Genomic DNA, 26,673 nt, shown 5'->3' on the forward strand with positions numbered 1-26,673 from the left:
ATTCGACTCCAGGCTTAAAGGGCAAATGGCCAAATTAATTTCGGTGACAAACAGATCTTGTGTAAAGCTACACTTTGGCTGAAAGGGAGTACATATTGCCAAAAGTCCGTCAAAGGAAAGAATTAGTGGATCTGGGGCTGCTTCCAAGGTTTGAGTGTTGTGTAATTTCATAAGGAAAGAGGGCCCCAGGCAAAACTGCAGCCCTTAGCAAGCCTGAAGGTCATACCACAAAGGCGGCCTGATGCCAGAGGAACAAAAGAGCTGCTCAATTACTACTAAAGAAGAGGCCAAAGGGAGAAATAAACTTGTAAGATAACCAATCCAACATCCAACTCTGAAAAAGTACCCATGCATTCTCTTCCCCCATTAGAGGACAGTGAGATCAATTGTCCCTTTCAACAGTACTACTTTGCCTTCCAGGAGAAATATCCTAAAACGTATTTTTCTCTCCAGCACAAACATGAAGTGAAAGAGGAAAAGGTGCATATATCCTTTAGCTGATGCAAGCGCATTTTAAAATTCATCCTGCCAAGATAAATCACTATCCATCTGAAACCCACAAAAATGGATTAACTATCTCAATGCGTTATAACTATGAAAACCCACATCTGCTAACCACATTCCTAATGAGAAGCAGCTGGTGACAGTTTTGTTGCTCTGTGACTTTCTTTTTAGGAAAATATTAACAAGGATATAACAAGAAGAAGGTTAGTTTCATTGAATTCACTTAGTTATGGAAAATCACTGGTGTTTTTTATTGACAGTCATGGAAATTACATAATTTCCCATGAAATTCAAATAAGGTCCAAAAATAAAAATCCACTTTCCTCCCATACCAGTTCTAACAGAATTTCCAGTGCCTCACAATAACACTTGTAGTCTTCTAGTCAGCATAAACTCTCATTCTTCATATACCATTGAACACCAGTTTGTGTTTATTGATGCCTATGTCATTTCCAGGCCTTCGTCTGACATCTTTAACTTCCTCCTGAGTAAGTTAATGCAAACAGCCAACTGGGGAGGGATCACGGACCCCTCTGGGAATCAGCTGCCTACTGTGGACCCACCTCAGACAAATGCACATTTGTGTAAAACTCAGCATTCAAACTTGGGGGCTCACAAAACTCCTGAAGCCCTTCCACAGACTCTGTTATGGGCTGAACTGTGTCCCCTCAAAATATACAGGTTGAAGTCCAGACCCACAGTACCTCAGAATGTGACTGTGTTTGGAGATAGGGTCTTTAAAGAGGTAATTAAATTAAAATGAGGTCATTAGGGTGGGCCCTAATCCAATATAACTGTTGGCGCAGAGATTAGGACACAGACACACACATAGGGAAGACCATGTGAAGACTCAGGGAGAAAAGGGTCATCTACAAGCCAAGGAAGGGGGCCTTAGAAGAAACTGACCCTGTTAATATCTTGATCTCAGACTTCTAGCCTCCAGAATTGTGAGAAAATGAATTTCTGTTGTTTAAGCTACCCAGTCTGTGATACTGTTATGGCAGCCCTAGCAAACTAACACAAACCCCCAAGAACCTACACAACAGCCTGTTTTTTGCCTCCCTAACTCCCAGTCTCTTCTGTCCCTTACTTACACAAATGGGCATTTTTACTGTGCCATTCCTTTGAATCTGAGTGGTTCATAACTATATCTTCTACTGAGTGATAATTCTTAACCACAGACTTCAAGGCCCACTCCTACCTGGCCTTATTTCTCACTATACATTGACTTAAGGGCTCTTTATCCAAATCTACTTATCTAAGCTACTTAGCTTTCCTCTGTGGAAACCACTCTACACTTACCTTTTCTAGGAACCTCCCCTGATTCTTAGTCACCCTCCCAGGTGCACCCAGTACTACGGCCTGCCCTTCAGCCTCATTTTCCTCCATTTCTGATCTGTGCTGTGTTTCAGACACATGGAACTACTGGTGAACCCTTGGAGAGGCTATGCTCTCGCTTCAGACCTTTGCACTGAGAATGCTGCAGGAAGGCCTCTTTTCTTCTCCTTTCCACGTTGCTAATTACTACCCAATTCTCAAGGACTATCTCCTACCTTCAACCCACCGGTTAGGTGCCCCTTCTCTGTGCTCATCTCTAATGTTGATCGGCTTGTTTCTCTCCCCAGCTAGGCTGTGAAGTTCTTGAGGGCTGAGATCATCTTAGCAGGCACTCAATAAATGTATGTTAAGTGAGTATTAAGTTCTAAAAACAAAGGACTGACACAAAGCTAAGCCTCGATATCTAGATTTGGGTACTTCCCTGGTGGCGTAGTGGATAAGATTCCAAGCTTCCAATTCCAAGCAGGGGGCCCAGGTTCGATCCCTGGTCACGGAACTAGATCCCACATGCATGCCGCAACTAAGAGTTCACATGCCACGACTAAGGAGCTGGTGAGCTGCAACTAAGGAGCCGGGGAGCCGCAAATAAGACCTGGCACAACCAAATAAATAAATAAATATTAAAAAAAAAAATCTAGATCTGTGCTGTCCACTAAGAAATCCACTAGCCACACATGGCTATTTAAATTAAAATTTAAAAAAAAATTTTTTTTTGGCTGTGCCACACAGCTTATGGGATTTTAGTTCCCCAACCAGGGATTGAAACCGGGCCCTTGGCAGTGTGAGCAGAGAGTTCTAACCACTGGACCACCAGGGAATTCCCAGATTAAAATTAAATAAAATTTAGGGCTTCCCTGGTGGCGAAGTAGTTAAGAATCCGCCTGCCAATGTAGGGGACACGGGTTCGAGCCCTGGTCTGGGAAGATCCCACATGCCATGGAGCAACTAAACCCGTGCGCCACAACTACTGAGCCTGCACTCTAGAACCCACGAGCCACAACTACTGCAGCCCGTGTGCCTAGAGCCCGTGCTCCACAACAAGAGAAGCCACTGCAATGAGAAGCCCATGCACCGCAACAAAGAGCTGCCCCCGCTCGCCGCAACTAGAGAAAGCCCACGTGCAGCAACAAAGACCCAACACAGCCAAAACTAAATTAATTTTAAAAATTCAATAAAATTTAAAATTCAGTTCCTTTGTCACACTAGCCACATTTCAAGTGCTCAAGAGCCAGAAGTGTCTATTGTACAGCACAGATACAGAACATTTCCACCACCATAGAGAATTTATTGGACAGTACTGATCTACATCATAAAATGCCTTGAGATATGATAGAAAAAGATAACACATTAGGAGAAAAAGAAGAGGTCATGCATATGTAATTTACACAATTAGCCAAATAGCCAAAACACATAAAAAAGTGAGCAATCTCATTAGTAAACAGGGAAATGCAAAGTAAAATATAATTTTTCACCCATTAGATGGGCTAAAACTAAAGACTATCACTACAATGGCAAAGTATAAGGAAATGAGTGCTTTCAAACCCTGCTGATGGACATACAGCCAACTCCAAAGGACAACTAAAAGTGAAAGAAAATGAACACAGTATGAGTTAGCAATTCCACTCCCAGGAATTAACCCTAGAGAAATACCCCCACGTGAGCACTAGCAGATAACACACTAGGTTGTTCATTACAATACCCTATATGGTTTACACATAAGACTGCCCACAGAACTCACCCTTAGAGCTAAATCGAGTGCTCATCCAGAGCAAGAAACGCTTGAACATCTTCTCTGCAGCCTGTGGAACGGAAGATCCTTTGCATACCATGCCTGCTAATCATATTTACTAGGTCCCTACAGCCAAGAGACTGTGGGGGAATAATTATAAGAATGCCACCTGGGCTTCTAATGAACCATTGTGTGACAATGGGAAAAATCCCTTTCTTCTCCTCTTGGTCTCCATTTCCATGAGTATAAAAATGAGGCCAAGGGCCACACAGTTTTCTTTCAGCAACCTTTGTGCTTCCCTCCCCCACTCCCACCCCCAACAAACTGAAGAGCTCTTCTTTTATCTGTATCATATGTTTCCGTTCAGAACAAAGTTCCATTTGAAGAAAGTTTCGATGCTTAAAAAAAAAAGCTTTAAAACCCTCCAAACTAGACGATCTCTAACTTTCTTCCAATATTCCAAGATTTTAGTTTCTCTCAGTCTAATTTGCTGTAATCTCCCCGGTAAAGGTTGCATTATCCATTCAAAGATCCGATTACTAGCTACTATATGAGAAAAGTGAATTTTTAAAGCATTTGAGTCAGGTTAGCAAACATGACCTTTCTCAAGTTGGTCTCAGATCAAAATTTTTCTGTAAAATTCGAGTATGAGCAGCAGTCTGCAAAATGCCTGAAAAAGAAACATAATGCGCCTAGGTTACACAAATCCCTAAAGTAAAATCACCCTAAAACACATGCACCGAAGTGTCCTCTTACTTATACTGCTTTGCCTTCCCCTTCCCCCAGTTTCTCTAACTTGCCCCAATCAGTTTCTATTTCATTTGTATTCAAAGTTCTCTACTTAGGAAGAATTTCAAGGCCCAAAGCTTTTACTTCCCATACCATTTATGGAAGTCCAAATCACTGGCTGGAAATGTTGCAAAGGAATGCTTTCTACTTTCAGACAGTTTTACTTCTTCACTCAGATGATCTGTGAGCCCTCTCCGTCAGAATTACACCCAACACAATCCACAAGGTTTCAGAATATGTTTAAAGTTAAGTAAATCAAGTCTTAAACTATATTCCAGTTAATAAAGAATCTCTGAATTTATAGCTCTACAGTCAGGGAAAAGCAAGTGAGTTAATATTTAAGGCATCCTAGCCTCCCTCTGGTCATATTCACTGTAGATCAGTGACTTGAACTTTGGTTTCAATCACACAAAAGAAGACCTAAAACATTTCTTAGAAAGGGCAGGATCTTCCAGTCCAGTCTATTCGTAATAGACTATTACTGTTTGTAATAGTGCAGTCTAATGCAGACTGGGAGAATATGTCTAAGAAAATTTATTCAAGCAAGAGGAAAGGTATTTTACACAAATGACCTAAAAAGTTGCAGCTATTTGTTTAAATTACTCTTATCGCTGTTAAAAACATAAACAGGTGGGGTAGAGAAGTGGCAACCATTATAAACCTTGCTGTCTCTGTTCTCTCTTAGCAAACCTGAAATAGGCTGTCCTTCATATTATAAATTATTGGGCTCTGTTTCTCTCTCTTATAATTCTCCTCCTACACACCTACTTTAAATTCTCACATTTTTTTTTCCCTTTCCAAACTGGAGGGTGGGGTTCATCTCAGCAAAAATGTTTTTCATCAGCAATTTACCCATGATGTCATCAGAGCCCTCATATTTCTGTCTATACTACAGCCCTTCACCCCCGAAACAAACAAAAAACCGCACATACTGGGTTTCCACAGGCATGCAACAGAATACATTCACTGAGATGGGAAAGAAATCTATCTGCTTAGTTCAGGTTAACTTAGTTCTTCACTTTCTAATTTAAAAGATCACATTAAAACTAGTCAGTTGATAACACCCACAGGAATAACAATGTCAAAGCAAGCAGAAGAGAACAGCAATGGTGAAATATATAGCAGGCTGTCTGGTCCCCACCTCCACTCCCACTCCATAAGAAAATGCCCAATATTTCCTTAACCTTTAGAACTGGCATAGAACATAAAAAGATGGTTACTGGGGCTGATATCCCAAAACCTGATTTTTCCTTTCAAATAAAATTATTAGCTCTACCAAAGGCCAAGGGCATCTACTTTTCAGATGGAGCACTACAGTTAATATTCTTTCTTGAAACATAAGGCTGATTATCGCTGTCAGTAGTTAGGCTATCTTGAATAAGCAAGCATAGTTTCCCTGTCCTCAAAGGCAACTTGAGGCAAGTCCCCATGACTTTGCACAGGCTGCAGGCTGGAGGCTGGCAGACAATGAAGGTCATCAGCTCTCTGAAGCCTCAAGCATGTGTTAGGGAATAGAAGGTAACTATTGCCTTTTTCCCCTGAGAGTATGGTCTAAAGAACAAACAGGACCTAAACAAGTTGGATGACTTTGTAGCTAATTGGAACACTATCTCAACTACAATATACCTTGGAGTTTCTGTTCGGTTTCAGTCAATGAAGGGAAATTCCTGTCCAGCATTTTAGAAAATAACATTCATAATGACTAGTCCTAAGAATAACTTTGTTTTATTATCATGATTTGTGAAAACAGGTTAGACAATTCAAGAAAGAACACAAGACAGTGCCCTGTTTTAGGTCCCAAATTTCTTCTTTTTGATGGGTGGTGGCAGCTGAGCAATGATGTCATCCAGAGGCCGTTCTACTGCCACTAGTGTTCTTTCATCCAAAAGATCCATGAAGAGTAGAGGCTGTAAAGAGATGGTAATGATTACACCAGGAGTTAGGTTCCGGGGCTAGTCCTGAATAGACTAACTAGAGCTAAAAGGTTAGACTCGTTCAGGCTGGAGGGGTATAAATCTCTGACAATCCTTCCTGCCATAGGACTTAAAAGACTGGAAAAGTTGGGAGCTTTTAAAACTGAATTCCATCATTTAAGATTTCAGCAAGATTTTTCATGTTTCTCTGTATGGAAAATCTGCGATTCTCTAATTTCTTCGGAATCAATGTTAACAGAGGGGTTTGGAGCCTAAATTCTTGACAAATGGCAAGTTACAAATGCATCAAGAAGTTAATCTTACTTGAATAATTTACAACACCCCCCCCCCAAGAAAATGTTCCAGGGTGCCCAAGGAACTCTGATCTGAGAAGCATGAATATGGAACTTGTGAGTTGGCACAAATAGCTGTAGTATCATAAGCTCGATGGATATCTGTTCTAGTACAGTGAAAAGCCAAGCCCAGAAAGGAACATCTAATAAATTCAATGACTTCCATTTGCTCGAAATTTATCTTGTGGAACATTCTCCACTGGAAGTCAAATTTAAAAGCCAGCTTTAACACGAAGACCCCAACTGAGCCCCACCATCATTTCTCACTACCCACGTATTTCATTTTGGTGCAGGATGATGTGCCTGCCTCTAATCTACTGAGGTGAGAACAATGAACTACAAACCTAAGGGACAGACAGTCTCAGAAAGCTCGCTGGTTTCCCAAAACCAGGTTCTCCGCATGTAAAATGAAGGCACTCTTGTCTATTGTGGGACTTATTACATTTTGATAATATCACAAGGAACCAACCACCCAGAACGTAACACAAAATGTATTACCTTATATTTCTTAGAAATTTTAAAGGCATGAGCTGTGCGCCTCCTGATGATATCTGATTCATTTGTGGGAGGCAGTGGATTGTAGAGTAAGGTTTTGTCATTTGGAAGAGGCTAAAAAGACAAAAATGTGTTGTTTAAATCATTATTTTTTTTATTGGGTCTCTACAGAACAAAGAACAATAGTGATTTTTGGGGGGAACACAATCTTCTAACTGTCATGTTATACACTTACTACCTCCCTGACTCTTCTTACTTCAGGAAGAAAGCTGGAGCCACTCCTGCGGCTCTGCTGTACGTGGTGGGGGTATGTGGCAAAGAGAGCTTGGTACTCTACGCCAGCAAGATTGAAGGGCCCAGCCGGGGCTTCTGGCCAATCTCGTCAGTAACACTTTGTGAGACACAAACAAACTGGCATGTGTAGGAGCTCAGTCCATGAAGGCTCTGCTTTCTAGACTCTCCCCCAACCAGGTCATAGACTGGCCAAGTGGCTGAACTTCTCCGCAGGCAAAAATGCAACACAAACCAGCCCCACTGATGTCACTGACACCTCGAGAGACGGCCTCTAGCCAAGCAAGTGATATTTTATCTCTGACTTCCTTGGGAAATAGCTCTGCCCTGCATGAGGAAGTGATGGACTTATCACCAACACTTGGGGAAAAATATGGGCTGATCTAGGCTGAGTTATAAAGAGGCAAACGAATGGGAGGGGCCCTTCCTGTATCACTCATCTCACAGAAGGCACTTGTCAGGCAGCCCTGCTTCCCACACCCAGAGGACGGAGGGCCCATGAGATGAGTTCCAGTGACACATCACCATGCACACCTCCTTTAGAGCCATCTGCTGCTTTCCCTGTGTTCCTCCTACGCCCACCTTCACAGATACACCAAAACACTGTATTGGCTGTAATCTAAGCCCAAAGTGCATTATAGGCATGGCCACAGCTCACACTGCTCCTAGGAAAGAAACTGCCTGCCAAGAAAAAAACACGAAATTTGGGGTGAATCAAAACTGCAGCTGGCAGAGGCTGGACTCTAGAATGGAAAAGAATGCTCACATCCCACCTAAATCACAGCCTTGAAGAATGGAATTTTCCTAACTGGTCATTTTTCAAAACACTAAGACCAACCCCTCAAGCCTGCAGATAGTGTTTCAGTATATTCAGCCAAGGGGCACAAGTGGTCAAAACCCCAGCCTGTATCTCCTTTAATGAAATCATGTCAGTCATCCCAGGGTGCAAAGGCGGAAGTGATTCAGCCAAACCAATGGTATTCCCTGATTATGGTCACTTTCCGAATACGGACCTAATCTCTTTCCTCCTTAAGTTTATGTGCTGAGAGGCAAAGCAGAGAAATAGTCAAATCAGCAAAAACTAGTACACAAGGGGCTGCCCCTTCCCTGGGAGCCTCATGAGACTGGGTAGGAAAATGGGGAAATCTGCAAAACAAAAGCTCCTCTCCTACAAAGAATGTACTAGCAACCTTTATTCTGATTCTCCTTCCTGTAATTTATTGTCCTCCTTTGCTTTTAGAATGGAAAGATTCCTAAGTAAAGTAGAACCAGCGAGAGCACAGGTGGTAGTGGTGAAGAACTCACCAACGACTTGTCGATGATGCAGAACATGTACGCATCATGGAGAAGGATGTGCATTGGTCTCTTGGGATGAAAACTGATATGTGTGATGGGAGTATCCCTTTGGAGCCAAAGATGATGAAACCCCTGCTTCTGGATGGTCCGGCTCCATTGTGTATACTGTTTGTCTGGAATGCTGTACTCAAATACCTGAGGAAGGATATGACACAGAGCAAGTGCAGGCAGGTACCCAGAAAGACCAAAGAAGGATCAGCCTGAACCAGAAAATAATCTATACAAACCTTGACTGTATCATATTCAGCCATATGCATTTTCACTACTTTTTTTTTAAATAAAAAAATTTTAAGGCAAATTACAGAATAAACAATTCAAACAGCACAGAAAGGTTTATAGAGAAAAACCACCTGCAATCGTAATATCCCTTTTCCCCAAGACAAAAGCAGCCTGTTTCTCGTTTATATCTTTTCAGAGATATTTTATGCATACAGTACACATTATTCTGTATGTTGCATTTTTCATTAGCATTATACCATGGAGACTGACCCATATCAATGTATACACACATCACTCATGCCCCTTTTGAAGAACATGTAATAATCTACTCACTTCTTGGATGTACCAGGATTTATTTACCTAGTCTGCTTAATGAGCATTCAGGTATTTGCAATCTTTGGCTACTACACATAAAGCTATAATGATTATCTCTGAATCAATGTCTTTTTGCACAACTAAAAGCATATACCTATGGGAAGAACTTCTAGAATTGGAACTTCTGAATCAAAGATTATGTGGATTTAAGTTTTTTTTTAGATATCTCCAAAATGTCCTCTAAAGCGGTCATACTAATTTATGCAATATATGAAGTGCTGTTTCCCTAGCCGCACTGTGTATTATTAACTCAATCTCTGTTAATTAAACAGGTACCAAAAAATTTCTCGCTAGTTTTAATGACAGAAGAACTTAAATGAGAGATTTCATTTTCTGGATATAACATGTATGTGTGTGCATGTGTGAGTGTAAAAACTGCTAATCAAAGTAGCAAGCATCATCTGCCTAGTGGTCTATTTAAATGTGCTTCTTGGATCACATTTAATCTTTCCAATAGCTCGGTGAGGAAGGTATTATCAAGCCCATTTTACAGATGAGGATATATAAGTATTGACAAGTTCATACATAATATATTCTGTAGCTCAGATTAAAGATCTTCTTACAATTATATTCTCCTTACAACTTGGTTTGGAAAAGTGGCAGACAAAGAACTAATTTTGCCCATTGTATATTCTTGCCTCCTTTGTTGAAGATTAACTGACCATAGGTGTGTAGGTTTATTTCTGGGCTCTCTAGTCTGTTCCATTGATCCATATGTCTGTTTTTGTGCCAATACCATGCTGTTTTGATTACTGTAGCTTTGTAGTATTGTCTGAAGTCTGGGAGGGTTATGCCTCCTGCTTTGTTCTTTTTCCTCAGGCTTGCTTTGGCAATTCTGGGTCTTTTATTTTTTTAATTTTTATTTATTTTTATTTATTTTTTAAAAATAAATTTATTTATTTTAGTTATTGTTGGCTGTGTTGGGTCTTTGCTGCTGCGCACAGGCTTTCTCTAGTTGCGGCGAGCGGGGGCTACTCTTCGTTGCAGTGCGCAGGCTTCTCATTGCGGGGGCTTCTCATTGCGGAGCACGGGCTCTAAACGAGCAGGCTTCAGTAGTTGTGGCACGCAGGCTCAGCAGTTGTGGCACACGGGCTTAGTTGCTCTGCAGCATGTGGGATCTTCCCGGACCAGGGATCGAACCCGTGTCCCCTGCACTGGCAGGCAGATTCTCAACCACTGCACCACCAGGGAAGCCCCGATTCTGGGTCTTTTATGATTCCATATAAATTTTAGGATTATTTGTTCTAGTTCTGTGAAAAATGTCACAGGTAATTTGATAGGGATCACATTAAATCTATAGATTGCTTTGGGTAGTATGGCCATTTTAACAATATTAATTCTTCCAATCCAAGAGCAGGGGATAGCTTTCCATTTCTTTGAATCGTCTGCAATTTCCTTTATTAATGTCTTATAGTTCTCAGCATATAAGCCTTGGTGAGTCGTATTCCTAAGTACTTTATTTTTTTGATGCGATTTTAAAGAGGATAGTTTGTTTACACTTCCTTTCTGAAATTTTATTGTTCTCCCATATCCACTCTAACACCTGAGTCCATTTCATCTCTAGCCTAAAAACAATCAGTAAAACGAGCCCTTGAAAATTCTTCCTCCTTCTCATACCTCTTTATTCTAGAATCTCAGTATTTCACCATTCCATTGTGCCCCATCAAGCCAATGAATGTTACTGGCCTATGATGTGCCCAGGCCATACATGGAAGCTTTACTACACAGAAGAGAAAACTACCTTTATATTGTCCAGTACTATCAAAGAAAAGCTCCTCCAAAATTGTCGTTATCTCAGCTTCCAAGTTACTATCCATTTGGACGGAATTAGAAAGCACTGGGATCTCTTACCTGCTGGTCAGAATGAGCAATGACAAGGTTGTTGGTATTGGGGGCGATGGCCAGAGCAGTCACAGGGAAATTGTAAGCAGGCACTGTGCAGTGAAGCTGGGAACAAATAACAGAAACAGAAAACTAAAATAGGATTCCTTCCCTCAGGAAAGACTGGATGGTCTAGGTCAGTAGTTTTAAAATAATGCTCCTTGGAACTCAAAAAGTTCTATTCTATGGAAGTTCCGTAAACGTCAGGCATTTCCCCAAACAATAAACTTTAATTGCATTTTTTAAAAAATGCAAGTTTAACTGTCAACAAAACTAACAGCATTCACAGAGAACCTCAGAAAAAAGCTTTCCCTGCTGTCTCTACATTTGTATGAATTGCTCATAAACATGTCATTGAACAGGGAATCTAAAGCTCTACACTGGATTTAAAAGAAATAAATGCCTAGGCATGGAAATTTATGTCCAATCACAAGGCATGTGCACTAGTACACAGGACCACCTTTAAATGCCAGGCAAGGCTCAAAGAGCAGTACAGGCTTTTGCCACAGTGCAGTAAAGATTAAGTCATGCAGTAACAGGCAAACCCATTAAATGCTGCAGTTTGATATCGTTCTCTAAACTTTTAATGCTTATTGTAAGTTTTTCGTAGTTCTTATTTGACTTTTAGATGACGATGACAACTTGTAAGGGAACATTAGTGATTCAATCTGTGAATGGCAATATCATCACTAATTAGTGAAAAATGTTTTCCTGCTATTCCTATTTCTGTTTAATTTTAAAATACCTTGAGATTACAAGGCAAGCTATTAAAGGAAATTGTTACTATCTGCATCTATTCATCTGGGTAAATCAGAATTTTCCTCCTCAAAATACAGACATAATCTGGATGTAGATTCATTACTCATAAATCCTTAATTTCAAATTTCTGTGCATGAGTGGTTTCACTGTTCCCATTGACTGATTTTAACGTTAGATTATAGCTTTTGGGTTCCAAACAAGTAAAACAGGAAAAATTTTTGGTTAAAAAAAAGTCCAGCAATTTTCCGGGTCATATCAATGTGCCTTAAGTCTTAAAACTGCAGAGCTAACTTCCTCCTGTTTTCTGCTACGAAACCTCATGCTCACCTTTAGTTGTTTCACGTTGTACACATGGACTCCAGCACTGGTACCTGATGCAGCTAGCCAATTTCCATCTGGACTGACTGCCAAAAGACACATGGACTCCACTGTCCCTGTGAGGACAAAACAGTAGTTAAGCCTCTGAATTCAGTGTCCACAGTCAGCCAGCCCTGACCTAAAAATGATGGCGAAAGCCAGCAAGAGCCTCGGTTTTAAATTACTCATAGGACAATTTCTAGATAGTTTTGCAGATAAGTTCTAGATGCTACACTGTCTACTATTTTAATTTAATTAGCCATCCTTCATGGAAAGAGGAGCCAGAGAGATAAACCAGAAGGCAGCACCTGCTCAGAACTACCATGAGAATGGAGAATCAGGGTAAGAGCTACCACCAAAATCTATACCTTAATTGTTTCAAACTCCTTTCCTATCAGATGATTTTTAATACAAAGTTACAAACAGCAAATAGGCTTGAGGCATAACTTTTTTTTTTTTTTTTTGGCTGTGTTGGGTCTTGGTTGCTGTGCACGGGCTTTCTCTAGTTGTGGTGAGCAGGGGCTACTCTTCGTTGTGGTGCGCGGGCTTCTCATTGCGGTGGCTTCTCTTGTTGCAGAGCACGGGCTCTAGGTGAGCGGGCTTCAGTAGTTGTGGCTTGCAGGCTCTAGAGTGCAGGCTCAGTAGTTGTGGTGCACGGGCTTAGTTGCTCTGCGGCATGTGGGATCTTCCTGGACCAGGGATCGAACCTGTGTCCCCTGCATTGGCAGGTGGATTCTTAACCACTGCACCACCAGGGAAGTCCCGAGGCATATCTTTAATTTACTAGCTGTATATTTAGCACTAAGGGAGCATGGGCACATATGAGCCATCTTTGTCATTAAAGAATTTTAAACCAATCTGGCATCATGAAGACCCATGTGGGATAAAAATCAGACAGTGATGCTATATGCCAAAGTAAGTGCTGCATGTAACAACCCCAAACAATGAAAAATCTTTATAACTAGACATAAACCAGATGCTAAAGGATGAGCGAGGTGGGTAGAAAAGGATGGAGAACAGCGTGACCTAAGTGACAAGGACAGGAGTACATAGGTTTGAGGGCTGTGAAGAAACCAGCCTGACTAGAAGGGGAAGTGAGATGAGATAGGAGGAAGAAATAAAGTTATATACATAATGCAGAGCCCAAATTTAAAGGAGTGCTAAATGCAAGGTAAAGAATATAAGTTTTATAATAAAACCATATACAGGTACTCAATAAATACTGTCAGTTTACTTCATCTGACTCCTAATTTGTATGTTTCTTTTCCTGTTTGCTTCTGGGGCAGCTTATGAACAGTGAGAGTTTAAGTTGATTTTAAAAAGTTGATTTTCCAGGCTGATGGAGTCTAAATAACAGTGAAGTCACTACAAGCCAGAAAAAGGGAGAAGGAAAAAGGCCCATGGGAAGTACTGGGTACTAATTCCTTAGTAGTTAACTCATCAGTAGTTATCTATACACAGTCACTCATTCATGCATACTCATGTTCTCAAAACATATGGAGGGCTTCCTTGGTGGCGCAGTGGTTGAGAATCTGCCTGCCGATGCAGGGGACACGGGTTCGAGTCCTGGTCTGGGAAGATCCCACATGCCGCGGAGCAACTAGGCCCGTGAGCCACAACTACTGAGCCTGCGCATCTGGAGCCTGTGCCTCACAACAAGAGAGGCCGCGACAGTGAAAGGCCCATGCACCGCGATGAAGAGTGGCCCCCGCTTGCCACAACTAGAGAAAGCCCTCGCACAGAAATGAAGACCCAACACAGCCAAAAATAAATAAATAAATAAATAAATAAATAAATAAATAATTTAAAAAACAAAACAAAACAAAACAACTCACATTATATAAAAAAAAAAAACATATGGAAAAGTGGTCATAAGCATTAGGACAGGTAATGAAACTGTATGTATAAGCTCATTATTATAAAAACAAACAACCAAAAAGATTAACATGTCCATAAAATACCTACATAACCAGCACCTACTGGAAATATATAAAATAATAATGGTAGTTATTTCTGGGTGTCAGGATTACAGATGATTTAACTTTCTTCTTGCTCTGCTAACAGAACTCCAAGAAGAGTGATGAAACTTCTCTGGCCCCAAATAAGGAATCAAAAACCCAGTGAGAAAAGAGTAGGTGTGAGCAACACTTCAGATTTCATTGAGCGTTTTCACTCGCCAGGTATCTCCTTCTACTTTAAATCGCAAACATGTGAATGAAAGTGTAATTTTTGTAGGGCAGAGAAGAGCATTAGTGAACCCCCAACAACTGAGGTTTAAATGGAAAAAAAGAAACATCGAGACTGACAACTCTCTCCCATGGCCAATTACCAACTTCTCACCTGACTGAGGCTGAAAAGTATGCAGGTGCTTGAAGCTTCCCTCCAGCAGCCGAATGACATGCAGAGACCCTTGATTTGATGCCACAAAGAGCTTCGCTGAGTCCTCAGAAAACAAAATCTGAAGGGCAGAGCGAAGGAACGCTGGCATTTTGGAAACCTTGGGGGAACCAGTAACAAAAAATCAGAGAGAGAGAGAGAAGTTAGACCCAGAGCCCATCAAAAATAATCACAGTCAGGCTTAAATCATATGAATGCTTCCTGTCTCCAAGGAAGCCAATCAACCAAGGGCCTGGAACACAGACGTGCCTACTGTAACCTATCCACCCCCCCTGTCATCTCCTCAAAAGCCTAACCTTTACTGCCACTTTCTGGCATTTCCCTATCCTCCAAAAACATAATTTTTTTTTTTTTGTTTTGTTTTCAATATATTAAAAAGCAACATAGTACAAATGTTGTGGTTAATATTAAAAAGGATCCAAATTTTTCAAGGAATGAATTTTTATAAACAAGTTCTACAATGAAAGGGAAACGGCATATTGATACATAAAAGTTTTGTTAAACAAGACTTTAAAAATTTTAAATCAAAGTGTTTTAGACTAAATTCTTTCAAATGTTCAAACAAAACCAAAAAAACCCTGTACAATCTCCATAAAATGTGCCCTTGCACTTTGAACATGTTAAAATTTTAGAAATTTGAGTGATAGAGGCAGCACTTAAAGGTTTCGTGAACCTTTTTTTCCCAAAAAAGAATACTTTCAGTAAAACATTTTACTATTTTATCTGACTATGCATTTACATTTTTGTTCTTCCAGAAAAAGATTTACATTAACACTGTATTTTTACTGTAAAAAAAAATACATTTAGAGATATTTAACTTCCTGAGTGACTTCAGTCATACATCAAACATGATTTAATGAGCAAATTCTAAAATTTTATAATGAACCAGCATGTGTAAATGTATACTTGTACGCTCACTTACAGTAAAACTCAAGATCATGTCACAGAACTTACACTTAAGTTCTCTAAGTTAAATAATATGATTTATCCCCAAACTTGACCAAAAGGTTTTCTCAAATGTTAGTAAAATGAATCACTGAATTTACATTTTCTCATTTAGTAACAAAATACTGAGTCATTTCAGACTATCAACTTGAATGTTTTCCATTATATACACCAAAATCTGATTCCCCAACAAGAAATTTCTTGCAATACAAAAAGATAACAGATAATTAAAATATTTGCTTCATAATACAACTAATCCATATAATACATCCCTTCCTCAACTGTCTAAAATGATTAGGAATTGTGGCACTTTCTTTAGCATAAAACCCTTTCCTCTTCTTAAAACCCTGAGGTGAAAGGTTATTAATGTAATAAAACTAGAACCACAATTCTCATTTCTGTATTGGACTGCAATTAGGTTTTAAAAATTTTATAAAGAAATGTGGCAACTTGTAAAGCTGCTCTATAGAGTTTAAGAAAACATTCCCAGAAACAACTTAACAAAAAGGGCCTAGAATGACCCTATGAAAACATCCCTTTAACACTTGTTAGTGTCGAGATGAGCGCCATTTTCCATCTCTACCACTGTCTCTTCTGTTATCATAGTCATGGCTCCAGCCATCGTGATTTCTCTCTTCATAGAAGAAATCATCTCTGCTTCCTCTGTAATGATGGTCGGACCCATGGTCAGTGTAACGCTGTTCACGGCTATAATGTCTATCCACTACATAGGGATGACAATTCTGTCTGACTTTTCGCTGTGATGATGGTGTATCTTGGCGCCACTGGGAGGCTGAAGACTGGTTAAAAGTGTGATTATGTGACTGAACTGATGGGGAAAATCCTGACTGATCCAGATGTGGAGAACCAAATTTCCCTCCATATGACATCTGTCTCAAAACATTGTTCATCACTGCTTGTCTCTGAAGATTTTCTGAAGAAGAGAAAGATCTTTGAATTATCGGTGTTGATGGAGTCATGTTATCCACTGTCCTTTCGTACCTGCTAGGAGATGTGGAAGTAGGGCTTGAACTTCCAACATGATGCTGGGGATATGACAAACTGACCTCCTGTGAGGCATGGCTACTTCCTGATCTAAACTGAATTTTGATGGGCCTTCCAAAAAGTTTGATTCCGTTAAGCAGATTCATGGCATAAGGAACAGATACTTCATGTTTGAAATTCACAAACGCAAACTGCTTTGGTTTACCATCCTTATCTTTTGGAATTTTCACTTTTATTACTGGCCCAGCTTGGAGGGAGGGAGCCCATAAGGAACCGGAAACCCAATCACCGACTGAATTTACATTTCACAGCACTTTATGACTTTAACAAGGCGACCAACATCCATCATTATCCCACTGCGTGGAAATTAACCTGGTGGAAAAGCTCGAAAAGGAGCTCCTCTGTCACTTTCGTTTCAAGGTTGCCCACAAAGAGAGTACGATCCGCTTCGGCTGCCGCCGCCCCCATCTCAGCATCGCCCCCTCCCGAAAAAGACCGAAGGGTCGCCGCCGACGCATCCACTGCGCACTCTCCCAAAAACATAATTTTAAATGGCAATAGGAGACTGTTTTATAACAGGTTTCTCCAAATAGCTTTTCACTGAACAAGGATTCATATCCAGGATGTTTCCACTTCACACAAAAATCGCCCACTTATAAGGTTTCTTCTTATTCAACCAGACTTGGGGTTATCACTTACCCTTTGGAGGTTTATGTTGTCATGTTCATAATTCAAACGATAGAGAAAAAACCGAGAAGCTGTAGAATAGGCTATCCAACTTCCACATGGGGAGATACAGCTGCAGATAATGTTCTCAGGACCCTGGTAATGTTAGGAAGCAGGATGAATAGTCAAGTAAAACTTCATACAAGGTTCACTATAGCATGAATCCTCAAGCTCCTGCCACTCTGAATGTATCCACAAATACCGACACATAATCCTGACACTCATATGCTATGTGTCACTATGATTATTTCAAAGGTAGAACATCTAAGTGGTGTGGCTTTGATTTCCAAAACCCAGAACAGAGGTCTCTGAATCCTATGAGTTTATCTCAGCCCTTCGCATACTTCATGGGTAGCTTCATAATAAACCCTAACTTTAGAAACCTGAGCAGGGAGGCATTTAATGCAGTGAAGCTTTGGAGGCCCAGTGACTTGGGGACTGATTTTCCGTTTTGGTCCATGACAACCTGCTTTAAAGACCTGTAAGAGATATTAAGTGAAAAAATTTGCGTTACACTGGAAAAGTTTAGTGTAACATTTATGTAATTCAAAAAACTCAGGGCTTCCCTGGTGGCGCAGTGGTTGAGAATCTGCCTGCCAATGCAGGGGACACGGGTTTGAGCCCTGGTCTGGGAAGATCCCACATGCCGCGGAGCAACTAGGCCCGTGAGCCACAACTACTGAGCCTGCGCATCTGGAGCCTGTGCCTCACAACAAGAGAGGCCGCGACAGTGAAAGGCCCATGCACCGCGATGAAGAGTGGCCCCCGCTTGCCACAACTAGAGAAAGCCCTCGCATAGAAACGAAGACCCAACACAGCAAAATAAAAATAAATAAATAAATAAAATAAAAACTCTAAAAACATCTGAGTGTATGTAAGTACGTATATATACACACATACGTATTCTCACACACAGAAAAAGATCTAGAAGGGTATACAGCTAATCAATTAACAGTAATTATTGCAGGAGAGGGGACTAGTATTAAAGAGCTGGGCAAGGATATAAATTATCAATATTGTTTGAATTCTTCATAGTAAGATTGTATTCACAAATATTTGTGCAATTAAAATAAAGATTTTTAAAAAGGAAGACACAAAGCTGTTTGTATAGTACAGTCCCATCATTGTAGAAAGAAAGGATGTATACACATGCACGCATGGGTGAAAATTTTTTCTGAAAGAATATATAAGAAACCACTGGCAGTGATCATCTCGGGGGGTGGGGGGTTAAGAAGGAGGTTCATTTTTCATTGCATACTCTTTCGCATTATTTGAATTTTTAAAAACTATGCATGTTATTTTCATAATAATACCAAAAGAAGAAAAACGAATTTCTTGTATTCATTCATCCAATAAATTCTGAATGCCTGACTTACAATCATAGGAAACCCAGCTCTTTTGACAGTACTTCATTCAAATAATTTTAGATTTGAAACAGTTTATGGTGTCAACTAAGAAACCCTCAAAATTCAGAATGAGAAAAATGTTCTGGATTTCAGAGTCTGAACACACAGTTAAATTTCTTTACCTTTGTCTTGAGGTGAAGTAAGTGATCTGCATTTTTAGAGAGTGGAAGGGTATCCCCATTCTTTCCTGGAACAAGAAATATCCCTGACATTTTTCTTCCCAAAGAAAGGTTATTCACACATTTTTTCTTCTAAAAAGTCATTCCTGGGTAGAAAGAAATCTCTACCACTGGGAAATCAGAAAAATGTCTGACGTAGTAAGCTTACAGTTTTCTGGGGGTATGTATACGAAGAGGAAAGCAGCGAGCACTTCCTTAGCTTCTACTTGGGTGCCCTGGATACAGCCTAGGGCACACCACTATCTCTCTGAAGCCGCTCCCCACAGCCAGGCATGCAGGTGGATGGAAGTGAAGTTTGTGTGGCCTCGACTTCAACTTCATTTGTTCATTTTGGAGCCTAAAGCAAAAGCCTCTAACCTACTATAAAACAACAGGACCCAAACAGGTATGTCATACTTAAGTCCATGAGGCTGTCACCCTGGTACGATCCGCACAACCTTCTTTTTCCTGCAGGCCCGTCACGACCCCACATTAAAACGTGTCATTTTTCAACAGCCTGTTTTGATCCCAGTCTAGCCAGGGAGAACTTTGATTCCACTACCCTCAGCACCACTATATCCTGCAGTGCACCATACCGAACTGGAAACTTTTCACTGATGATTCAGTGTCCTGCTAACAATTTTAACACTCTGAGGAACTCCTCTGCTCTATCTAGTGGGTGGGAAACCATAAGCTCAAACGGACACAGACAAATCTACTTCCATTTTTCCACAAGCAGAATTTCAACTGCCATTTCTGGCTTCTTTCTCCAGTTTTCTTATTGGAAAAAAACTTTCTCCTGGGCTTCCCTGGTGGCGCAGTGGTTGAGAGTCTGCCTGCCAATGCAGGGGATACAGGTTCGAGCCCTGGTCTGGGAAGATCCCACATGCCACGGAGCAATGGGCCCGTGAGCCACAATTGCTGAGCCTGTGCGTCTGGAGCCTGTGCTCCGCAGCAAGAGAGGCTGCGATGGTGAGAGGCCCACGCACCGCGATGAAGAGTGGCCCCCGCTTGCCACAACTGGAGAAAGCCCTCACACAGAAACGAAGACCCAACACAGCCATTAATAGAAATAAATAAATAAATTAAATTTAAAAAAAAAAAAAAACTTTCTCCCATCTTACCTGTTGCAACTGTGGATCCCAGTCGCCAAAGTTCCAAGTGATGAGCAAACTGGAAGAGGAGAAGCTGCTTCTTTTTTGCACAGGAAACGAGACGTCGCTGTATCCAAGAATCAAAAAGACATAAATAAGCCGGAGTCATCTATTGCCTCAGTACTGGATACAGCAGCAACATCTCAGAACACTTTTTACCGTTAAAATCCATTTACTTGATAAATATTTCCTAAGTATTACCATTCGCCAGGTACTGTCCTAGGATCTAAAAACATAGTGGTAAATAAAAACCTAGCTACTGCTCTCAACCTTATAGTTTAAAGGGTTGACATAAAATTAAACAGGCAATTACATTAAATGTGCAAAGAATTTTAACATGGCTAACACAGTACGTAATGAAAAAAAGTAGAAAGGCCTCATGGCAGTAAAGACAGGCGCCCAGATGAGGCTCACTGGTAAAGAGTACTCAGGCGAAGAACGTAGGGCAGGACGTTCCAAGCAGAGGGATGGCACGGGAAATAGCTCAAAGGGAAGACAGCGTTAGAGGGAATAAAAAGGAGTCTTTCAGAACTGCCAGACTGAGTGCAGATGGGGGTGGGGGTACTGCAAGTGCGTGAGAGCAGAGGTGAGGGAAGAGGCTGTCTTCTCTGGATCAAGACAGGTTTCATAAGCCATGCTAAGGAATTAGGTCTTTACGCTGAGGACAACAAGGACCAACAAAGGCATTTAAGCATGGAGGGATGAACAAAGTTGCTTTTTGAACGGATCAATGGAGAACAGGCTGGAATGACACAAATCTAAATAAAAGGAGATTGTTAACAAACTACTGTAAAGAAATCCAGAGAAAAGACACTGACCCAAACTAGGCTAATGGCAGTGTAGACACAGAGAAATGGCTAGATTCAAGAGAGAACGAGGAGGTAGACACAGTAAGGTTTACTGGTTGAATGGAATGTAGAAGCAGGTAGTGGGAAGAAGAGTTTCTAGCCTGGAAAGATGACTGATTTACCTAGAAGGAACACTGGAAGCCTGGATTCTCCTGCTCTCACCCAGAATAATAAAAAGTCCAGCCTTGGGCTTCCCTGGTGGTACCGTGGTTGAGAATCCGCCTGCCAACGCAGGGGACACGGGTTCGAGCCCTGGTCCGGGAAGATTCCACATGCCGCGGAGCAACTAAGCCCATGCGCCACAACTACTGAGCCTGTGCTCTAGAGCCCATAAGCCACAACTACTGAGCCCACGTGCCACAACTACTGAAGCCCGCGCACCTGGAGCCCGTGCTCTGCGACAAGAGAAGCCGCCACAATGATAAGCCCGTGCACCGCAACAAAGAGTAGCCCCTGCTCGCCACAACTAGAGAAAGCCTGTGCGCAGCAACGAAGACCCAATGCAGCCAAAAATAAATAAAATAAATAAATTTATTTTAAAAAATTAAAAACAAACAAACAAAATCCCCATAAACCACACCTGCTGGGAAAAGGGAATGATTTCCCCAGAAATTGAACTAGGAATGCTGCTGTATATCGCTTGGCCCCTGTAAATATCTTTGCCAGAGGCTTGCCTTAGAAAGAGAAGGAAGAAAGAAGAAGAAGGTACTACAGAAGGCCAACAGATCTGCCCAAGAAGAGTGAGCTGTGCTGCCTTATGGGACAGGCAGACCGGGAGATGAGGGCGTGGTGGGCATTAAAGGATGATACTTACATGGGGAAAAGTGATTTTTCGGAGAGCAGCATCATAATTCTTTACCTCCACCTTCTCCATGAGAGGACGAATGACTAAGTGGGTGTCTGTGCCTGGAGCGGGAGGGAGAGGAGAAAAAATATCGGAATTAGAAAAAGTCCCACATGAAAATAACCAGAGCTGGGCAGAGTAATGAAGCAGCCCCAGCCAAGACTGAAACCCACCTCCAGATATCAGTGCTATGGGGCTGTGGGCCACGGCTCGCACGTCGTGAGTGTGATGCTGAAATGGCTTTGTCCGCACCCACTGCTTCTCACTGCTGTTGGAAGTCACAGAGACCAGCTGAAAATGGAACACTGTCCCCTCGGCTGTGCCCACCACGAAACTGTCTTCTTGCTGAGAAAGTAAATCATTAGGGAGGTACATTTGAGCAAAACAGGGCCCAGTTTTAAAAATATTCCCCGAGGTTTTCTGTCTGGGCAGCTTAGGGGGAAAACCTATGCCCAGAATTGGAAGGGAGGTTGCAGGGGTCTTTTTCCTCCAGAAGCTAACAATTCCATCAGGGGAGCAAGTTCGTGCATAGGTAACAAAGCGCCCCCTACTGACAAAATTAACAGTAAGTACTTCAAACTGTTAGCGTGCTTTCATATAATGCAAACCAGACCTCATTAGAATAGCAACAATATTGGGGAAAGGGGAGGGGTCGAAAAACTGGCAGTCAAAAGACTGAAGCTTAGAAAACCCTAAAATTCACTGTCCTCTTCTTAGAGATGAAGAGAGGGTGGGCTGAGGAGGGTTAGTGGCCTGATCAATATCACAAAGATGCAGGTTCCCTGGTCCCCAGTTTAAGGCTCTCTCTTGTCAGCATGTTGAGCACGAGGATTTCTGTTAGTTTTACAAGGTCTTACTGTATCTACAGCTACTTTTTAAAATTCCTCTATAATCTCAAAACCATTTTCATTTTAACTCGTTTTTAAAAATGCACATAACTTTGAGTAAGAAAACAAAACAGGAGGCTTGATAGGGTAGTGAGAAAAATCAGAAACCTGGATCAGTAGTTAACCAATCAAACAGTGTAAAGAGTAGGTGAGCCAGTCAAGAAAAGTGAGATGTCTGAACACATGTGAGCATGTAGCTGCCATCAACTACACACTGACTGTGCTAGGAACGTTGTATGTCATATCATCTCTAATCCTTCAATAACCTGCAAGGTTAAGTATCATCTGTCCTATCAGGAGAAACTATAAAAGACTGAAATGAGCATAACAAGTACTGGTGTCCTTGTCTGGTGAGCCCTTTGATTGTCCTAGAGCTACTTTACAACTCCATAAATTGTAAAAACACTGAGAGTGATGCAAAAGATTCTCTTGCATAGAGATGCAAAAGAATTTTGCTTGGTAGAATGCAGCTGATGATTGTCCTGTGGACACTGAGTCCTGCAACAATTTGTAAATCATTTCAGCATTCCTGATGGCCTTACATAACTGTGTTCTTTGATTTCTCCCTTACAACTGCTTGTAACTTACTGGTTCCCTCATTAGTTAATGAGTTACAGAAAATCTCTGACATACTTCCATTTCATGTTTGGATGAGTTATGATGTTACCCTTTTTCCCCCCTATCATCATTTAATAGCCCTTTACACAGATAAGGAAACTGTAATTTCAAGAGTTTATCTGTCTGTCAGTTTACAGACGTGTATCTGCCGCCAAAGCCTTTGCTCCGGGCACAGGCCTCTCCCTCACCTCCTCTAAGGATACTATTTGAAAACCATTAGCCTAAGGCAAAAGTGGAAATACTGAGCCGCTTAGGAATTCACACGCTCTCTCCATCACCTCCACTAAACAGTTCAAGTGGCTGTTTGCTCAAAGTACTACCTACAGAGAAGAACTGGGAAGGGAGGCCTATCACTCCACATTCTCTTTCCCTGAGGTGGAATCATAAAAGAACTGAAAAGCAAACAAAAGAAAAGGGCTCTCTTGGGGTGCAACAGGAATGAAGCAAGGGAAAATCAGACCTGGGGGGGGGGCGCACAAGTGCACGCACGCGCACACACACACACTAACTTAATCAAAGAGTGACTGCTTCACACGGAACAAAAAATCTCAGGACTGACCTCTAAATGAAGGCAAATTTTCCCTACAACTCCCTGAAGGAATCAGTACTTGCCTACTTGATGGAGGTGAAAGGCTTCTAAGAAGATCAAAGGACTGGGTGTTTGCCACAATTCACTCTTTAGTCAATGAGAAACCACTGAAAAGAAATCCAAATATAACCATCTGTTCTGGCAAGAGAGTATGGAGAAAAGCCTTGAAATTAGGACTGGTGTCAAAAGAGATGTGAAAATGGCAATAGCACACTCGCTGTGCCAGACACTCTACTTAGCACTTTACAAGCACAACCCATTTAATCTTTCCTCAGACGCCATGCAGCATGTATTACTAACCTCCTTATTCTCACGGAGGAAGAAACTGAGACTTAGAAAGAAGCAACTTGCCCAAGGAAGACACGTGTAGCTATTAAGTGGTATGACTGGGATTCAAACCCAAGTCTGCCCAACTCCAGAGTTTGTGATAAGTATTTTTGAGGACTGGAATTTGTACAATTGCATGTTTCAATTGAAAAAAAAAAAAGTACCACAATCCCTTGATTCTCAGGCACACATTTTCCCACATCTTAACATCTCTGAAATCAAAATATTTATATCTGTTAACCTGTGTTATGTGACATCTTCAGATAAAGAATGAACATCAAAACTTGCAGAATACGGATTTCCCTCGTGGTCCAGTGGTTACGAATCCACCTTCCAATGCAGGGGACATGGTTTGATCCCTGGTTGGGGAACTAAGATCTCACATGCCACGGGGCAACAGAGCCCACGCGCCACAACTAGAGAGAAGCCCGCACCACAACTAGAGAAGCCTGCACGCCACAATGAAGAGCCTGTGTGCTGCAAGGAAAGATCCCACGCGCCACAAGGAAAGATCCCGCAGGCCATGATGAAGATCCCACACGCAGCAACTAAGACCCGATGCAGCCAAATAATAATTAAACAAAACAAAACAAAACAAAAACAACTTGCAGAACAGTTGTCAAAAGCCTAAAAGAAAATCTTGGGACTATATTGGAGCATCTTCTACCAACACTGTGGATGGCTGGGAGGCATGTGTGAGAAACATGGACCCCAATAACTGAGTTCAAGTGATTCAGAGTCCAACTCTGAACGTGAAGAAGTTCTAGGAATACCCTAATCATTTTATTTCACACATACTTTCCTTTTTATATACGCGTAAGAGTGATATAACAAAAAATTTCTGTTTAAGTCTCAAGAAGCTCTTCAATAAGTAAAATATAAATTTTATGTTTAAAAAAGCATTGTGTCAGTTTATATTATAAAAGCTTATATTACGTGCTTATAAAATATGAATTTTACATTTAAAAAACCACTCTCATAGTTTAATAAAAGTATTTCTTCTTTCCCATGATAACAAAATTATGACGTTACAATCATTTGTATCTAAGACTTAATGCAATAGATGGGCTTCCCTGGTGGCGCAGTGGTTGAGAATCTGCCTGCCAATGCAGGGGACACGGGTTCGAGCCCTGGTCTGGGAAGATCCCACATGCCGCGGAGCAACTAGGCCCGTGAGCCACAACTACTGAGCCTGCGCGTCTGGAGCCTGTGCTCCGCAACAAGAGAGGCCGCAATAGTGAGAGGCCCGCGCACCGCGATGAAGAGTGGCCCCCGCTTGCCGCAACTGGAGAAAGCCCTCGCACAGAAATGAAGACCCAACACAGCCAAAAATAAATAAATTAATTAAATTTTAAAAAAAGACTTAATGCAATAGAGTAATATAGGCACAAGGTAGAAGATCAGACAGTATAAAGTGGTACACAGTACAAGTTACACCTGTCTTCCACCTACCCCCCAAAAACTTTCTTCCAGAAACTGTCATTATTTGCATTTTCAATATTTCCAGAGATATTCTATGTATATACTAGCAAAACTGTATACACATAGAATATGTTTCTTTTCTTTTCTCTTTTTTTTTAGCCATGCCGCTCAGCATGCAGGATCTTAGTTCCTTGACCAGGGATTGAACCCACGTCCCCTGCAATGGAAGCTCTGAGTCTTAACCACTGGACCGCCAGGGAAGTCCTAGAATATCTCATATATAAATATCTAATATATAAATCTGCTCTACCTTTCCTTAATACACTATTATATACTATATTATACACTGTAATACTGTTCTGCTTTTTCCCCTTACCAATATATCCTGGAAATTGTTCCATAGTAATAAATATACATCTTCTTTGGTCTTTGAACAGGTGCATAATCCTTAAATAATTATACTTTAAATAGTACTAAATTTAATAATTAAGTCTTACTGTCTAATAATTACAACCACTTTGGATCAAAACTCTATCTTAAAAGGAGAATTCCTCCCATTCATTTAAACCTTGACTTCAATTATAGTTTATATGTGACATCTCCATGTTTTATAGGGCTTTAGCACTAACAAATTGTTCTCATCGAAAAACTGTGGAAATGGGATAGGAACATTCTACAGGCAAGAAAAGCAAGCAGGAGTGATCTCTACACTAGACACACTTAAGTAAGAAAATAACACTCAAACTAATTACGTAAAGATAACAGATCTAGTCAACAAACCTCAAAGCTCAGACAGAGAGACAAATATCATATAATATCGCTTACATGTGGAATCTAAAAAGATGGTACAAATGAACTTATTTACAAAACAGAAACGAAGTCGCAGATGTAGAAAACAAATTTACGGTTACGGGGTGGGGAGAGAAGCGGGGGTGGGGATGATAAATTGGGAGATTGGGATTGACGTAAACACACTACTATATATAAA

The 26,673-nt window shown here is 41.1% G+C and overlaps 2 protein-coding genes across 4 annotated transcripts in view; both read right to left on the reverse strand.

Annotated features, from left to right (window-relative positions):
- Nucleotides 1–6,069: 6,069 nt before the first annotated feature.
- Nucleotides 6,070–26,673, reverse strand: part of UTP4 (UTP4 small subunit processome component) — a 36,113-nt gene continuing 15,509 nt past the window's right edge. For all 3 annotated transcript variants that reach the window (XM_007198187.2, XM_007198186.3, XM_007198188.2), the window contains 11 exons: nucleotides 22,016–22,187; nucleotides 21,813–21,904; nucleotides 20,121–20,217; nucleotides 18,961–19,025; nucleotides 17,406–17,528; nucleotides 14,700–14,856; nucleotides 12,330–12,436; nucleotides 11,214–11,309; nucleotides 8,718–8,903; nucleotides 7,125–7,235; nucleotides 6,070–6,267 (listed from right to left, as the gene is read on the reverse strand). In XM_007198187.2, the coding sequence (XP_007198249.2) occupies nucleotides 6,151–6,267; nucleotides 7,125–7,235; nucleotides 8,718–8,903; nucleotides 11,214–11,309; nucleotides 12,330–12,436; nucleotides 14,700–14,856; nucleotides 17,406–17,528; nucleotides 18,961–19,025; nucleotides 20,121–20,217; nucleotides 21,813–21,904; nucleotides 22,016–22,187 (1,323 nt within the window). In that variant the 3' untranslated portion in view covers nucleotides 6,070–6,150. The remainder of the gene's footprint in view (nucleotides 6,268–7,124; nucleotides 7,236–8,717; nucleotides 8,904–11,213; nucleotides 11,310–12,329; nucleotides 12,437–14,699; nucleotides 14,857–17,405; nucleotides 17,529–18,960; nucleotides 19,026–20,120; nucleotides 20,218–21,812; nucleotides 21,905–22,015; nucleotides 22,188–26,673) is intronic.
- On the reverse strand, nucleotides 16,087–17,316 carry LOC130705759 (RNA-binding protein 7-like). The gene is made up of 2 exons (XM_057534711.1): nucleotides 17,083–17,316; nucleotides 16,087–16,958 (listed from the first exon to the last, which is right to left on the reverse strand). The coding sequence occupies exons 1-2, from the start codon at nucleotides 17,247–17,249 to the stop codon at nucleotides 16,250–16,252; spliced, it is 876 nt and encodes a 291-aa protein (XP_057390694.1). The 5' UTR covers nucleotides 17,250–17,316; the 3' UTR covers nucleotides 16,087–16,249.

Source organism: Balaenoptera acutorostrata, chromosome 19 (genome assembly GCF_949987535.1).
Source record: "Balaenoptera acutorostrata chromosome 19, mBalAcu1.1, whole genome shotgun sequence".
NCBI classification, from domain to species: domain Eukaryota; kingdom Metazoa; phylum Chordata; class Mammalia; order Artiodactyla; family Balaenopteridae; genus Balaenoptera; species Balaenoptera acutorostrata.

Excerpts from the sequence above, each read along its gene's own strand:
- LOC130705759 (XM_057534711.1), bottom strand. The coding sequence starts at position 17,249 with ATGTTTTTGGGAGAGTGCGCAGTGGATGCGTCGGCGGCGACCCTTCGG. Across the intron at positions 16,959-17,082 it reads CTCCTTTTCGAGCTTTTCCA|CCAAGCTGGGCCAGTAATAA; the intron begins CCAGGTTAATTT and ends GGCTCCCTCCCT.